The following is a 15,768-nucleotide window of genomic DNA, read 5'->3' as shown; positions in this document are numbered from 1 at the left end:
TCAAAAAAGGTTTTTATCAATTAAAAAAAGTCCGTCTCCTCGTGTCGTGTCCTTTTTTTGAAAAATTTTCTCGCTTTGGGAATCTGAAACGTGGGGCTTTCCCGCCACATCTCGAGGGAATTGCTCTTCCCTCCTCTTCTCCTTCTTCATTCGCATCCCGGTGTTACGGCGACGGCAAGGCAGTTGCAATTCTCCGAAAAGCAGCTACGGGAAACCAAGCCGGGGCGTTCGGAGACAAGAGGAGGAAGAGGTAGGGATGGCGTTCGAGGGAGCTAACGTCTTCCTGTCTCGGAGCCTCGTCGCCCCCGAGATCTTCGACGCTGTCCACGATGCCCTCCGATCCAACGGCGCCCGCGTCGCCCTCTGCTGCGACTCCTCCCGCAACTCCCCCGACGACTTCCACGTTGTCTCCTCCTCTCTCCACGCAAGTCTCCCTGTAACCCTAACCCTAATCTTCGTCGTTATCTGATCGGTTTATGTGTGTGTTTTCTTGTTCTCGTATTGGATCGATCTCTCATTCTCGTCGCTTCCGATTTCTTCAGGAGAAATTCGAGGTTCTCCGCAAGAACGGCTGCAATTTGGTGGGTGAGTTTACGGTTTCCTTCCGTTGGTTTTTTCTTGTAAAGATTTGGGATCTCATGTGTATGGTTCAGCAATATATGAAGATGTTCTGGATTTTGGGTTCGAATGGTTATTCTTCTTCCTCTTATTTTTTTTATCTTCTTGAGTGTTGAACTTGGAGCTGTTGTAGAATTAGGCCATTTTCAATGTGGTATGCTCTAATCAGGGGAAGCAAAGCACGGAATCTTAACTCCTCTCACGCGCAGTTGTGGGTTCCCCACGGGGGCCTTATTGCGAAAGCTATTGCTACCGAGGTCGGCGGTAGAGTTGATTGGTCGGAATCGAAGTGTTTTGAGTACATTGCATCGGGAAGTGTTTGTGTTTATGCGAGCACCAATGCTTTTGTGCAACTGCTTCGCTTTGTGATTTGATTTGTGCATTATTGGAAGATCAAGGTGTTATCTGTTTTATTCCTTATCATATGGCCTGCTACGGCTTTCTTCGATATGGTTCCATTTTGACGTATCCTGGTGATTTTGGTTGTGATGACTTCCTGGTTCTCAATCGTAACTGATCTAACTTCAACCAAAATATCAAAAAAAAAATTGCATGAAGATAATGATGCTGGAGCCTTTGCTGATGATTTCTTGGTCTACATTAAACACAAGGCTTTTTCTGGTACAGTAGTTAGGGGGGGGGGATTTCGTCTTTATATGTGTTTCATGTCCTACTTAAATTGATGTGATGCCTTCTCTAAGGGGGAGTTTGGTTGCACCCACTTATCCAGAAGTTGGATAAGCTGGAATATGGCATTGCTGCACAGTGAAACATTCCAACTTACCCCAATTATTAGGTAAGTGGGTGGATTCTAACCCTATGGGAGGCAGAAAATTGTTATGAAGTAATTAGTTCTGCATCTTGATTTATCTCGAGTTCTTGAATATCTCTTGCATTTGAAAATAGTGAAGGGGTATTTACTGCAGGGATTTGATGTACCATTTGATTTATTGTGGATCTTTTTGGCAGGTCCAGAATGTGTTCTGTCCTGTGCTAAGGAGCGTAGATGTTTACCAAAACAGGGTTACACATGTTGCTTTGCAATGGATGGGGCAAAAGTGCTTGCATCTGGTTTTGATCAAGAAGAAAAGGTATTCATATTGCTCACATGTTCTGATAGCATAAAACTGGGAATACGTCAACATCATCATTATCACCGTCATTATCATCAAGCTTGTCTAAACTTTTTACCACATGGATCCGTCCCCAGTAAAGTCTTGTTGCAAACGCACACATGCACGTCTGTGAGTGTGTAGGGTTTATCTAACGTTAAACTTGCTTTATTAGTGTTAGCTGCGCTCAAATGAAATGACCAAAACTCCTTTAAAAGCAAGAGTTTACAAATACATGGTTAATTTTTTAGATAAACTGCCTTAAAAAAGTAAAATACAATTAAAGAAGTAGGAAAAGGTGTACTTTATTAAATTGAAATAAAAAATGAAAGTAATATATGCGGCCCCAAAAAGTGACATTCCTTTGAAGGGTGTTTTGGTCATTTCAATTAGTTGAATGCAACTAACATTAATATTACTAGTTTAGATAAATCAGTATGTGTTTGCAGCATCGGCAACGTTGAAGATGAATGAGAATAGCACCATTCTGAAAGGCTGATCACATTTTAACTAAATTCATAGCAGACTGTAGCCTGAAATGGTGAGCAACATCTTCCCTGAGTGGCCTGTCAACAAGTGGAGCCTTTGGTGTTGTGTGCACCCTTTGCTGCATATTTTCTTCGCATATTTTGTGCCACCAGGGATAGATGCAATGCGTATTACCTTGGCTCCAATGTTTGTTAGTCTCTTCAACATGTAATTCAAATCCAATCAGTTTTAGGCATTCTAACCTGAATGCAACCTTTTCTTGTTGGGCTTTATATTTTAATATGCCATCAAACTAGTACAGATTTGTGCTAGCTGGCGGACTACCATAACAGCTTAACTCAACTTGCCGACATCTCTACCATTGTATATATTATAAAAGTATTTTGGCCATACATTCCATTTTTAAATCATTCTTATAGGTCTTTAAGTTTAACCTTTCTTGAAGCCACGATTTATTGCATCTTGTCATTTCAGTAGTCCACACTTGCAAGCAGTTAAGGAAGTGGGTTAGATAGGTTTGAGCTAACCTGCCCACAAGGTCCCTGCTCATTTGGTAGGGACGACTTGCGAAAGTCACCAAGTTGAGAGGACATCACAAGTTTTAAACCCATGGGTTCACATCCTTGCAGTGAGGCCAAAGCTGAGTGTAGTCCTGGACCTGGGGTTTTACACCAAATTGCCAATGAACTCAGTACGCGAGGGTTTTTTCCCGGTTATCCAAAAAAAAAATGTTTGAGATCACCTGGCTCAGGCTCAGACTTAATATTTTCTTAGGTCCGGAGCACCACAATAGGCTACAACTGACCTGATCCTGCTGGGTTTAGGTTCTGCTTCCTATTGGTGACAAACCAACTCGATGCAGTTTTCTCCTTGCCCATGAAAAAGGGAAATGGATGGGGTGTTTAACCTGTTCAACCTAATCTGATATTTGTATTACCAAGTATGAACTATGAACTCTAGAATAGAATTTCTATTCACCTCTTGGTCAAATAATTCTGAGCTGCTCTTGACATCTTTTCTATTTTTTAACTATTACAGGATAAGATCGAAATGATGGTGAGTGCGATGTCTGGTGTTTTGCTCACAAAAGTTTCATTAGATATCAGCTTTGTCATCGTGAAAGATGTTTTGGCTGCAAAGTATAAGGTACTAGATTCATGAATGTTTCCATCTTTATGCATCTGTCTCAGTTCTACTTGATCTAGTGTGCATTGTTGGTTACTTCAACTGTTGTTACTCTTGAACTTCTTTTCCTCTATGATGATGTTAATTTTCCACCTTTAGGGCTATAACATGGTTCAACATGGCTCAGTTGATTCCACACGTTTATTTATTTTAGATCATTCTATGCAAGTATTATTACATGATGAGTACTTTTGATTAACTCGGCATTTTTATCTGTTTTTCTGAGAGGCCATTCTTTTAACATTATATATTCTTCTTATCAGTTTAGGTTGATCTATCTATGGATGCTGTTCTCAATATTTTTAGTTCATTGGGTTCAAACGTCTGAAGCCTTATCTTGAGATTGAGACTTGAGATTGTTTAGCGATATAAGGTTGTACATTTCTTTTTCAATAAATTTAGCGAAATTTCCTTTTAAGGCCTATCTTTCCCCTCTTACTTCAAAGAAACCATGCTCTTTGATTAGCAGGAGCAGTTGACTAAGAATCCTACTTTAACCACTATTAAGAAGTGTTGAGGTTTTTAAACATCATTTTCAAAAGGATGGTCTGTTTTTGGACTTTCAACATGAGGCATTCTCTAAGTGGAAATTTTTCATAATTCTTATATTGACTTTTGACTTGGGTAGTATTTTTGGTGGTGTCCTTTGAATGGAGGGATTATGTCCTTTTTCCTATATTTGATCTTATGTGCATGGACTTACTTGAGTAATGGATAGGACTTGAGAGGACCTTCTCTCTCATCTCCTCTTCTTCCCTCTCTCCTCTTTTACTTGTGATCCTTTGCACACCTTGCTTCCTATTCACCTTTAAAATGAAAACAGATAAAACAAAGTTTTGGAATTCTAGTAGTATCAGAAGTTCCTCCAAATCAGATGGTTAAAACAAAAGAACATCTGTATGGTCCAATTGGCTCGCCGGGAAATGCGTGCTTAAAAAGAATTGATTGTGTTATCCACTATATGAAATAGGTTTCTTATCTTAATTGTTTTGTACAGAATATTCAACCTACATTCAGTAATATGGCAAGTCTAGTTATCTATCTCAAAAGAAGTGCATATTTTATTGTAAAAGGCAGACAAGAAATAAATTTATATGCATATGTAGACATGCTTGAATGCACCACTGAATTGTTTTCTTTAGAAACCTGTTCTTTAAGTTAACTGAGAATTAAGTCTAATGCAGGCTTTATATGAAGCAAAGGAATTGTAGCTAATAACCACTTGAATCTATGTTGAATTAATTCATATATTATCTTGTCTACTGCAAAAATTTTGAGACCAGATGAGTATTTGAGTTTTGAATTTGATCCTAAAATTTGTGTGTTTCATGCCTCATTGCTGAGAAAAATGTAAGCCATCTTTGGTTTAAATAAATACAAACCTTGTACCATGCTGCATTGTTTGTGTGCCTCTCAGGAAGCATGCACTGCTCTGTATCACTTTCCTTTCCTTTTGCGGAGTTTGCATTGATTGATGTGAGTGTTCTCTGTGTGTTTTTGCCTTGTGATGAATTATATTACTGGCCATTGAGAAATGACTTCAAAGCCTTTGGCCTGGTGCAGTGGGCATCAAGTGTTCTGAAGAAGCCTATTGTTACTTTGAGGTGGCTGTATCAGTGTTGGAATGAACATCGTGTTGTTCCCCAGGAGCCACACAGAATTCTTCCTTTTGTTGGTTTAACCATCTGCGTAACTGGAATTCGTGCAGGTTCATTTATTTTTAATGGCTTAGCTTTTATTCATTTATTTGTTGCTAAATGCAAAGGTGATTAACTGCTTGTTCTTGCAGATGAGCGGAAGGAGATGTCTGATCTTATTGTGCAAAATGGTGGTCAATATTCTGGAGACCTTACAAAGATGTGTACACACTTGGTTTCAAATATATCCTATAAAATTCATCTTTTTCTTTGGTTATCAAGTTTGTTTCTTTTGGCAAGTAGCATGTTGTAGAAAGGGCTGATCTGCTGTTTAGCATATAGCGTGCTATGATGGGCATGTTTCACTTGTGTAAGTGATGCTGTATCCTTTATATGGTGAACTGTTGAAGATAAACTTGTACACGTTTTTCTGTTAAAAATCATGGCAACTGCAATTGGTTTTTTTGTTGAGTAATGTTTGAGAGTTTAAAAAAAGTAGATTCTTTACTTTGTTGACCAGGCTATGCTGAAAAGTGGATCTTCTTGTGATTTATAAAAATTGGTAGTACTTTTGCACTATTTTTCTTTTTGGTTATTTTGTACCATCGAGACCTTCAGGACTTCATGCGCAAGATTCAAAAGAAAGAAATTGCAGAGGCTTTGAAGAAAATGAAATCAAGAAGGGCAGTTGGCCCAGATGGTATACCTATCGAGGCTTGGAAATGCTTGGGAGAGAAAGGTTTAGAATGGTTGACAAATCTTTTTAACACGATTTGGCGGACAAATAAGATGCCTAATGAGTGGCGGAAGAGTACTTTGGTGCCTCTGTATAAGAATAAGGGTGATATACAAGATTGCACAAACTATCGTGGTATAAAACTCATGAGTCATACTATGAAACTTTGGGAGAGAGTGATTGAGTCTAGGTTGAGGAAGATTGTCATGATATCGGAGAATCAATTTAGTTTTATGCCTGGAAGATCAACTATGGAAGCTATACATCTTCTTAGACAACTTATTGAGAGAAATAGAGAGAGGAACAAAGATTTGCATATGGTTTTTATTGATTTGGAGAAGGCTTACGATAGAGTACCTAGGGACGTTCTCTGGTGGACAATGATGAAAGTACATTAGTATAATTAAAGATATGTATGAAGGAGTAGTAACCAATGTCCGCACTTGTGGAGGGGTGACAACCAATTTTCCTATAACGGTTGGGTTACATCAAGGATCTGCTTTAAGCCCTTTCCTATTTGCAATAGTGATGGATGAGCTTACGAGATCAATTCAAGAAAATGTGCCGTGGTGTATGTTGTTTGTTGATGATATTGTTTTGATTGATGAGTCTAGAGCTGGGGTTAATGCTAAGTTAGAATTATGGAGACAGACATTGGAAGCAAGAGGTTTTAAGTTGAGTAAGAGTAAGACAGAATACATGGAATGTCGATTTAGTAAGCAACGAAGTAGTGATGGGAGTGTAGTGAAGCTTGGTGAGCACGAAATACCGGTGGATGATTCTTTCAAATATTTGGGATCTATCATTCAAAAGTATGGAGAAATTGATGGAAATGTAAATCATAGGATAAAGGTTGGGTGGATGAAATGGAAGAGTGCAACTGGAGTGTTGTGCGATCGTAGAATGCCATTGCGGTTGAAGGGAAAGTTTTATAGGACGACTATTAGACCCGCTTTACTATATAGTACGAAATGTTGGGCTGCCAAGAGACATCATATTCAAAAAATGAGTGTAGCTGAGATGCGTATGCTGAGATGGATGTGTGGAAATACAATAAAAGATAAGATTCGGAACGAAGAGATACGTAAGAAGGTAGGCGTTGCACCCATTGAAAATAAGATGAGAGAGAATCGTTTACGGTGGTTTGGACATATTCGACGAAGGCCTAATGATGCTCCAGTTAGAAGGATGGAGAAATGGGAAAATATATTAGTTAAAAGAGGTCGGGGTAGGCCTAGGAAGACATGGATGGAGGTGATAAGAAAGGATATGAATGCTTTGAACCTCACCGAGGACATGGCATTGGATAGAAATGAATGGGGGAGAAGGATTCATGTGGAAGACCCATAATGATTTTCTTTGTTGGTTCATATCGCCGACCCCAATTGTTTTGGGATGAAGGCGTAGTTGTTGTTGTTGTTGTTGTTTGAGACCTTCAGGACATTTCAAGATTCATTTTTTCTGCTGAGGCAACTGATGTCCGTGATCCTTTGAGGCTAGAGGGAGTTGTCATTTTTGCTGCATATAGTGACGGTGGAGCTGAAAATGGAACATGGTGATTTAGCTTTACTAGCTTTTGTCTCGACTTGGGTTCAGATGACATGTCTAGATGGTTAAGGTTGCACTACCATAACCAAGGGGTCTTGGGTTTGAATCCCATGGGGTATACCCAGCTTACCTATTAAAAGAAAAAATAAAAATAAAAAAAGGTTTTTTCTTGACTTTATGCATTTACCTTGGGCTAATTCAGTCCGCAGATGTTAATGATGATATATAGGACTAGTTTTGTAGATTGGTTACTACTAGAATGTGGATCCTTATCAGCTAACATAAGTTTTGCACCTCTGCTTTTATATGGCTAATAAGGAGAAAAATGTTGTTCAGCCTATTTCATGGTTTAGTTTCATGGTAGCTCTCTCCTGATGTTCCAAAATTTTATGTGGTAGTTGGCCTGCTTGCTCTGCTCTTCTGATCTACCAGTAGGGATGCAAACAGTTCGGATCTGGAACAGCTAAATACATAGGGATTCAGATCGGAATTGGATCCAGAACAGCCAAAAATTGCAAAACCTCTATCCTGGATCCGACCCATTTGCATCCCTATCTACCAGAGTAACATGGTCCTGCAACTAATGCTTGTAATGTTGTGACAGACTATGTATTTTTATGCGTACAGAATGTCTCAAATTATCAAGCCCATTGCATAGAAAGAGAGCAGCTCATTGCTTGTGCTTTGTGCATAAATGCTTCTGATTAATGTGTGTTTGCTGCTAGTCTAGGTGCTAAGTTTAATCTCTTTGTCATCAACCGATTATTTAATGAAATAAAGCCATGACTTCTATTTGTAATGCCATCTGGTATTAGTGTATCATGAACAAGTTCTTTGATTGTCAAATGGAAGTTTCCTTTATGTCATTCATCCAATTAGTGCTGATATCCATGTCTTTGAGTAAATGTTTTTTTTTTTGCTGGAAGATACTGTCCCATAGTGTGTATCTTTTTCTGGTTAACTCAATTTTGTATTTGACATGCTCCATTTAAACTTACCCGTCATGTAAAAGTGTTTAATTGTGAACTCTTAACTTCCCATACACACTCCTGAAGGGGACAAGTATAAGGTTGCTAGAAAATGGGGCCATATTCGTATTGTTAATCCCAACTGGGTTCAACAATCTATTGCTGTGAGAGGTAAATGCCTCTAGCTATACTACATGATGCCATATTAATCTACAGCTGCAAGTATAATTACTGATGATATGTTCTTATCAATACAGTTTGTCTGGATGAAAGTCTTTTCCCTGTCAAAGGAGCTTTTAATGCATCCAATAATATGATTCCAGTCAGTCAGAAGCGGCTAAATAGCCAGGATAAGGCCTGCTCAATTTCCCAATCTGCCCCTAACTTGGAGAGTAATCTTTCACAAACCATGTCAACCACATTGTCAGATGCTAATACATTTGTCAGAGAATCTGTTGATTCACCAGCTTTGTTGGCTAGAGAGGGATTAAAATCTGATGACTGCACTTTTGCCGCTAATGATTCACAAACCAAAGATGGTGACCTTTACTTGGCAGATTGTAGAATTCTGCTTGCTGGATTTCAAACATCTGAAATGCGTGAGCTAGTTAGTATGATTCGTAAAGGAGGTGGATCTCGTTATATGTCATTCAATGAGAAGTTGACTCACATAATTGTGGGAATCCCATCAGAGATGTAAGTGTAAATGGTTATTTGCATAGGGTTAAATTTATTTGCCCTTCTTGATTGCTTATCAAGCTATACAGATATTAATCCTTCTTACTAGGATTTCTTGAATTTGTGCTGTCATCATTTGCTTCTCTAATTAATTTTATATTTTTTCTTAAGTGAGAAGAAAGAGATAAACAGGCTTGCTGCTTGGGGGGTGATTAATATTGTGAGACGTAATTGGCTGGAAGATTGTCATCTTGTGAGGAAGGAAGTCCCAGTGTCTCTGAGGCACATAGTTTCGGATTCTGTTCTTCCCAAAGGTCTGTAGACAGGTTTCTCCATTTTAAGATTATTTTTTGCTCTATGCATGAGCTGTAGCACTGCTGGGCAAAGTCCGTTGTTTCTGTGCAGATATTCAGATGAACTAAAAGCTACTTTGTGTTTGTAAGAGTGGATAATTTGTTTTCAATATTGTTTTAGTTGATTTATTTTGCTGACTTGTGTTGCTTATGAAGTAGATTCCCTTCCCTTGGATGATGTGCTGGGAACGCCTGGCTCAATTCATGCACAGAATGTTGCACAGTCTTTTAGCTTTCCCACTGGACAAACTTGTGGTGATACAAAACTTGAAATGCGTCAGTCTGTGGAACAAAATGGTGATCTATCAAAACTAAAACGTGGACCTTTTGAGATAAGTACAAGACTCAGCAAGTCCATGGAGCCAGCTGTAAACTTGGACCTGAAAAGCAGGTCACAGGCTGCAAGCATGAATACAAAGTGTGATCACAAATCCAAACATGATTTACATTTGCATGGTAAGGATGCGGGAGCAAAAGATGTCTTCAAAGGGCGGCTGTTCTGCTTTTCTAGGTCATTTCCTGAAGACCAGGTGAGCTGGATGTTTCTTTTTATTTATCATGATCTCATGCTTTCATGCACACTTGTTGCTTAGTAGATCTCTGTGAGCTAAACTTGTTTAATCATAGGCAGTAACTTTGATAGAAGAGTACAAATGCGTGTTAAAATTTGTTTGTTCATTATCTCTAATACTAGCAAAGTATAAAATGATGGCAGGTACACGGATAACTTCACTGATGAACAGATTAAAAATATGGTTTCTCCTTGTTTGTTGCCTCCTTAATTCTGAAAATGGTGATATTATGCATCCAATCATGAACTTGCCTGTACTTATTTGCTTGTTCTTGTTTGGATAGAGGGCTGAAGTTATTGAATGGGTAGCACAAGGTGGAGGACTGATGGTGGAAGCACAGGGTAAGAATGTGGACTTCACCATAGCATGCCATGGTCAATCTAGGAGGGACCCTGATATTTCTCAGTCAACTCTTGTTTCAACTCACTGGATTAAGTTCTGTTTTGAGGTATGTCTGTCTGCTTTCAGCTACAGCAAATACTGGCATACATGTTATGCTAAATTTTGCATATGCATCAAATAAACTTTATGGGAGCTTTTGAATTTTGTCGCTGTTACATCCATCTCAAGCCTTGTCAATTTATTTTTTCTTCAAGCTTTCTGTTCTTTTGTTTTTAACTTCTTATATATTAATTTCAATTGTTCAGAGGGAATCTAACTTATCCAACATGGGTCCAATGGCCTGTCCTTGTGTGTAAGGATGCCAACAGTTTGGATTTCGATCTAATGTCCAATTGAACTAGATCTGGTAGAGTAATCTAATTATTAGTAGGGTTTTGATTTTGCAATCATATCCAAAATCTAAACCAGAATCTGAACTGGCAGATTTTTCAATATCTCATTTGGCCATATTCAAGAATACCTGCATGAGCTGAATCTGGTCTGATTAGCTTAAATAGCTAACAGGATTTAGATTTGATATTAGCTTTTTCTATCTGAATCTAAATTCATTTAGGTTGGATACAGTGATGCCTAGAACTAATGGAATCCACCCTGTTTACATCCTACTTTCATACGAGTGCAAATGGATCAAGTTATCTTTTATTATTTTTAAGAACCTTTACCTTGAAACATGTTGTGGCTCATGTCTCGTTATGCTTAAGGCCCAACTTAAAAACCTCATAAGCCATAGCACCATGGGTTCTCCACCGTTCTCATTATTTTATAGTGTTAGCTCTACTGTATATTTGTCATCTAGTACTCATTTTCACAATTTTCTTGGTGGTTCATTGGTATTTCTGTGTAGCTGGAAGCAGCAAAAAATTGCTCATCAATTATTAATTCAAGGTTCTAGGTGTGAAAGGCTTGAGGGAGGGGTGGGGGGAGGTTTTCTAGCTTTTATCTCACACTAGCCCATGGTGTAAGCCACTTTATAGATTGCATTACCTATTGTAGGTCTTGGTCAATCCAGTGGTTACAATTTCTTGGGCATATGCCATGCATTGTGATACAAGAGTAATACAAAGCCTCATGAAAGTGCCTAGCATATCGGGTCGAATTGTTAAATGTTGGAAATGAGCATTTAACTTGGCCCATCGATTCCATGTCTTCTATCTGGAGTTTTTTGTTATTTTACATCCTGATCTAGTGTTCTGGTTTAATCTTGAAGGAGGGACTCATGCGAGATGCTGGAAGCCACATTCTATTTTCACCATTGCAGTGTCAGGTTCCCTTACCTGGGTTTGAGGGTTTTTGGTTCTGTGTATCTCAGTATGACAAGAAAGAGAGAATGCTGCTAAGAAATTTGTGTTATGTTCTTGGTGCAAAATTGACAGAGAAACTGACTACAAAGGTGACTCATCTCATATGCAAATTCACAGAGGGACCTAAATATATGGCAGCCTGTAGCTGGGGAATAAAGTCAGTTACCGCTGAGTGGATCTTTGAATGTATCAGCCAGGTTTGCTTTTGGTATTACCTTTGTTTGCCTGATGCTCTTATTCTGTTTATGTTCATTTAAGTAAGCTTTGCTGCTGCCTCATTCAGGACAGAGTTGTTCCGTCTGATATATTTCTGCCCAAAGCAGCTACTGCTCAGGATGTAGAGGCAGGGATTTGTACTATGACTCAGTATCCTACACAAGCAGGATGGCTGATGCCAGGAGAGGTCTCAACTCAGTGGACAAACAACAACCAAGGTTGATATCATGAAAACTTCTAGCCATTAAGAACAGCTCTGTTTCTCCCAACTTTTAACCCAAATTCTCACTTAGGCCATCCAATTTACTGCTGTTCAGGTGTGGTCCATGCAAAAGTTACAAATGGTTTTCTAGAGGAGGAATGGCAGTCAAGAGATATGAATAAAAGAAAGCGGACAGAGAGCAACAGTAAGGATCTAGACTTTACCAAAATATTAAACCATCAAGAAAATGCAACAAAGGTTCTGAAAACCAAGAAAAGCAAGGACTTGGAAGAACATGTGTCAGAAGGTGCAGGTAAGGTTTCTGATGTAGCAGCTGCTATTGAAGACTTGCTGGCGCAATCAAGTAAGGTGTGTCCACTTTGGTAGAAATTCTCTCCCTGTGAGTTCCCAAAAAATCTTCTAGTTGTTTTTCTTACTTTGAGTTTGTCATTGTAGATGCAAGACACAGATGCCAATCGAACTGTATCCTTTAAAATGCGAGGATTTAGTTTGTAGTCCAGTACAGTATTATAGATTTCTTCCGATTGTCATTTGTGGTCCATTGACAATGACCTACAGCTTTTCTCATCAGAGCAGTCAATTCTTAGTCAAAATAAGTCGGATTCTCGGCCTACGTATGGAATATCTGGACACTGGTTTAACAGGTAATCTCCTGGAAGTTTTGCAGAAAACCACTTCTCCACTAATTTCTTGCATGTTTTAAGTTGGTTGATGTGTACGTCACAGGTATCTGGTCTATACTGCACAATTAAGCTTACATTTTAGCTTCTCAAGAAAAGTTTGTTGCTGTTTGTGCCATGATGTTCTTTGTTCGTAAATGCCATTTCTTCGTTTAAATTTTCTAGGATGATATGTTATGATTATTTTGAGAAAATACGGTCAGAAACAGCATACAGGTAGGGTGACTGAAGTGGGTTGTTTGGGGGTAGGGTAGGTAAAGGTTCAGGTTTGTGGTTTCATCGGACCTGATTTGGATTGAGTCTGGAAATTAGAACCGAACCCAGAGTGTATTGACGCGATTTTCAGGTGGTGGATTTTGTTTGGGTATGCTATTTATTTTAGACCCAAGTGAGTCATCTGGTTCAGGCACATGAGGTTGGGTATAAACAACTCAGGTAGTTATGTCCAAAGCTCTAATGGATTGAGCTAGTACTAATTTTTAGTCTATAAACAGTTTATGTTTGGTATAAACTAGGTAGGGTGCCAATCAGGTTTGGTGAAAACTGGTTAAGAGGGTTGAACTCAACTGGCAGTGTGCTAGTTTGATGCAAAACTATGCACACTTCTCATTTTGCTCATTCAAATTTTCTTTGGAATACCTGTTTGCTCTTCAGGTCAGAAAATCATGATGTTCAGAAGAACCCTTTAGATCGTGAAGGAAACCAAGTGCATTGTGATGGCTTCACTGAAACCCAGATGGAATCTCAGGTGCTCAACTTGATTCATTTTCTTTGAAATCTGCTTCATTCATGTCCGTCTACCATATTGGCTAACCAGTCTTTGTTTTGTTGTATGCTTGCAGGTTGTTGAGTACGAAGAAGATCTAGCAGGAAGGCAGATGATCATAGAAAAAGTGCGGACAAGAACTATGGATTCATCTTCTGCACGAGAAAGACCTGGCGCTGAACTGATCGATGACAATCTTGGGCGTCTCCTTCGTGTTGCCAATGAGAACAAGTAATTATGTTTTTAATCTTACGTAATGTGTATAATTGTCTACCTGATCGAATTTCGGGCTAATCGGTCTGAATGATTTCCGTCGCCCGAAGTCCATTCCGAATCTGGATTAGGATCCTGCTTTCTTTTATATCAATTTTTGGATGTACGATCATTGAGAAAGGATCAAGGTTTGTTAGACTCTAAAGGGGGGACCGTTATGTACAGTTTTGTAATGACACCAATGTTGTAACAGTGAAAATGTGACGGTGCCCAATCTTCTCTTCTAGTGGATCTGTTCATCTTGCTGGAGATGATTGTTCATGGTGCTGTGCTTTTTGGCCTTTTCCTTTTTTCTCTTAAATTTGCAGCCAGTAAGATTTGTCACCACCTAAGCCAAACCGTATAGACCGTGCATCAAAGTTCTTTTCTTCCCCTCTTTGGGTAATGGGGAAACCACTTAGAGCGGGATGTTTGGCCATGAGAGATTAGCGGGTGTGCTGAGGGGTATCAATGGGTTAGGTTTGACCCAGACCCAACCAGTGCCAAACCCTATAGGTAGGGTCAGGGTTTGGTGATAAATAAGAAGGTCCAGTTAGAATCTGGGTCGGACCCTTTTGGTCTGATTAATATATGGAGCCAGGTATGGTTTGGGAAATTTTATATCAGACCTGGGCCCAACCTGAGTTTCGACTAAGATTCATAATTTTTAAATGTAAAAAAGATAATATTATTTTACTGGGTGTGGTTAATATAATCCTTATAGGATCCGGGTATGATTTCTCTTATGGTGGGCTTGATTAGACTCAAGTTCAGACTCGGTCTCAAATCAGGTCTGAGCCTGGTTCCACCTGAGTCCAAACTAAATCCAACATGTTGACACCCCTAGGTGTGCCCCGATAAGGACTTCAACCGGGGTGTCCTCACAAAACCATTCTCATCAAGGAAAAACCTCAGAATTGGGCTTTGACCCACACAGAGTTAGGGCTGGGAAACAAGCCCAGCTGCTTGTAAAGAGCTTGCTTGAATTTGTAAAATATGTTAATATGAACAATAGATACTTGGCTCAGCTTGTATAAGCTTGTTAGGTGATAAGTATAATATTATATATATTACATGTATTTTTTGTAATCCTGTTTCTTTCATCTCTAAAACACTGTATTTTTCCTATAAACAAGCCAGCTTGAACTCGGTTCGTTCATCTCCATCTGATTATTAGCCTGAACTTGGCTTGGCTTGCCATCTGAATGAACCAAGCTTCAACATTTCTAGCTCTGCTTGTTTACCAGCCTCACAGTACTCCCCTTTGTCGTTTAGTTGTGAAATGCTTATCCTGCGATTCAAACGTGGATGTGTGGGAAATGCTCAAACAATAGCACTTGACTCTAGCTAGTTGACTGGAGCCTGGATGAGCATGCATCTCTATCAAAAGCTCTTCCCACAAGTGTTTTTCTTTTTTCTTTTGGCTAATTTAGCATGAGGAAACCAGTGCTATAGTTTGTATCTCCTGCTACGGGCCGGACTTGAGTTGGTGTTTTCAGTGTAAGACTCTAGGATTACTCCCTCCCTGCCTACCTGAGATAGTTTCTCACTTGGCTTAGACCTTGCATCCAAGGACATGCACCCTGGATATCAAAGGCGTCGGAGCCCTTGTGGGCTTTTATCTTTGCAGCATATGTTTCCCAAAAGAATTTCCTATCAGATCACAGTGAACTGTGGAAACCTTGTAACGTTTAAGTTTTTTAATGAAGGTGAAACATAAGAGAACTTATCAAAAAAGATTCTTATTAAAAAGGGATCTTAGTGATGATAATCAGAGAATAAGGACCTTTTTGAAAGTAATGCAAAAAAAAAAAAACCAAAAAGACAAGAGGGACAATGTGCCTGGTTGTACTACGTTCCCAGTGAACTATAAGATAAATTGGAGGTTTTTTGGCGATTTTCGTTATTCAAGTGAATTACCGATAGCGAAAACGTCACACTTTGAAGTTGTTCTCATATACTTTTGATTCATTTGTTAGAAAGGGTTGGTCCCACTTGAATTGCTAGAATAGGCCTTGCATATTTCCCAGCT

At 39.1% G+C, this 15,768-nt stretch overlaps 1 protein-coding gene across 1 annotated transcript; it reads left to right on the top strand.

Annotated features, from left to right (window-relative positions):
* Positions 1-256: 256 nt before the first annotated feature.
* LOC149817205 (uncharacterized) lies at positions 257-13,970 on the top strand. Its single transcript, XM_089987044.1, has 18 exons — positions 257-403; positions 543-585; positions 1,588-1,709; positions 3,258-3,365; positions 4,968-5,112; positions 5,194-5,265; positions 8,381-8,464; positions 8,551-8,989; positions 9,143-9,285; positions 9,484-9,854; positions 10,180-10,344; positions 11,506-11,796; positions 11,883-12,033; positions 12,133-12,386; positions 12,474-12,500; positions 12,597-12,682; positions 13,373-13,466; positions 13,561-13,970. The coding sequence occupies exons 1-18, from the start codon at positions 257-259 to the stop codon at positions 13,717-13,719; spliced, it is 2,901 nt and encodes a 966-aa protein (XP_089843170.1). The 3' UTR covers positions 13,720-13,970.
* Positions 13,971-15,768: the final 1,798 nt, after the last annotated feature.

The sequence above is a fragment of the Nuphar pumila genome, chromosome 14 (genome assembly GCF_984573655.1).
Source record: "Nuphar pumila chromosome 14, dmNupPumi1.hap1.1, whole genome shotgun sequence".
Lineage (NCBI taxonomy): Eukaryota > Viridiplantae > Streptophyta > Magnoliopsida > Nymphaeales > Nymphaeaceae > Nuphar > Nuphar pumila.
This window is presented reverse-complemented; position numbering and strand designations above follow the sequence as displayed.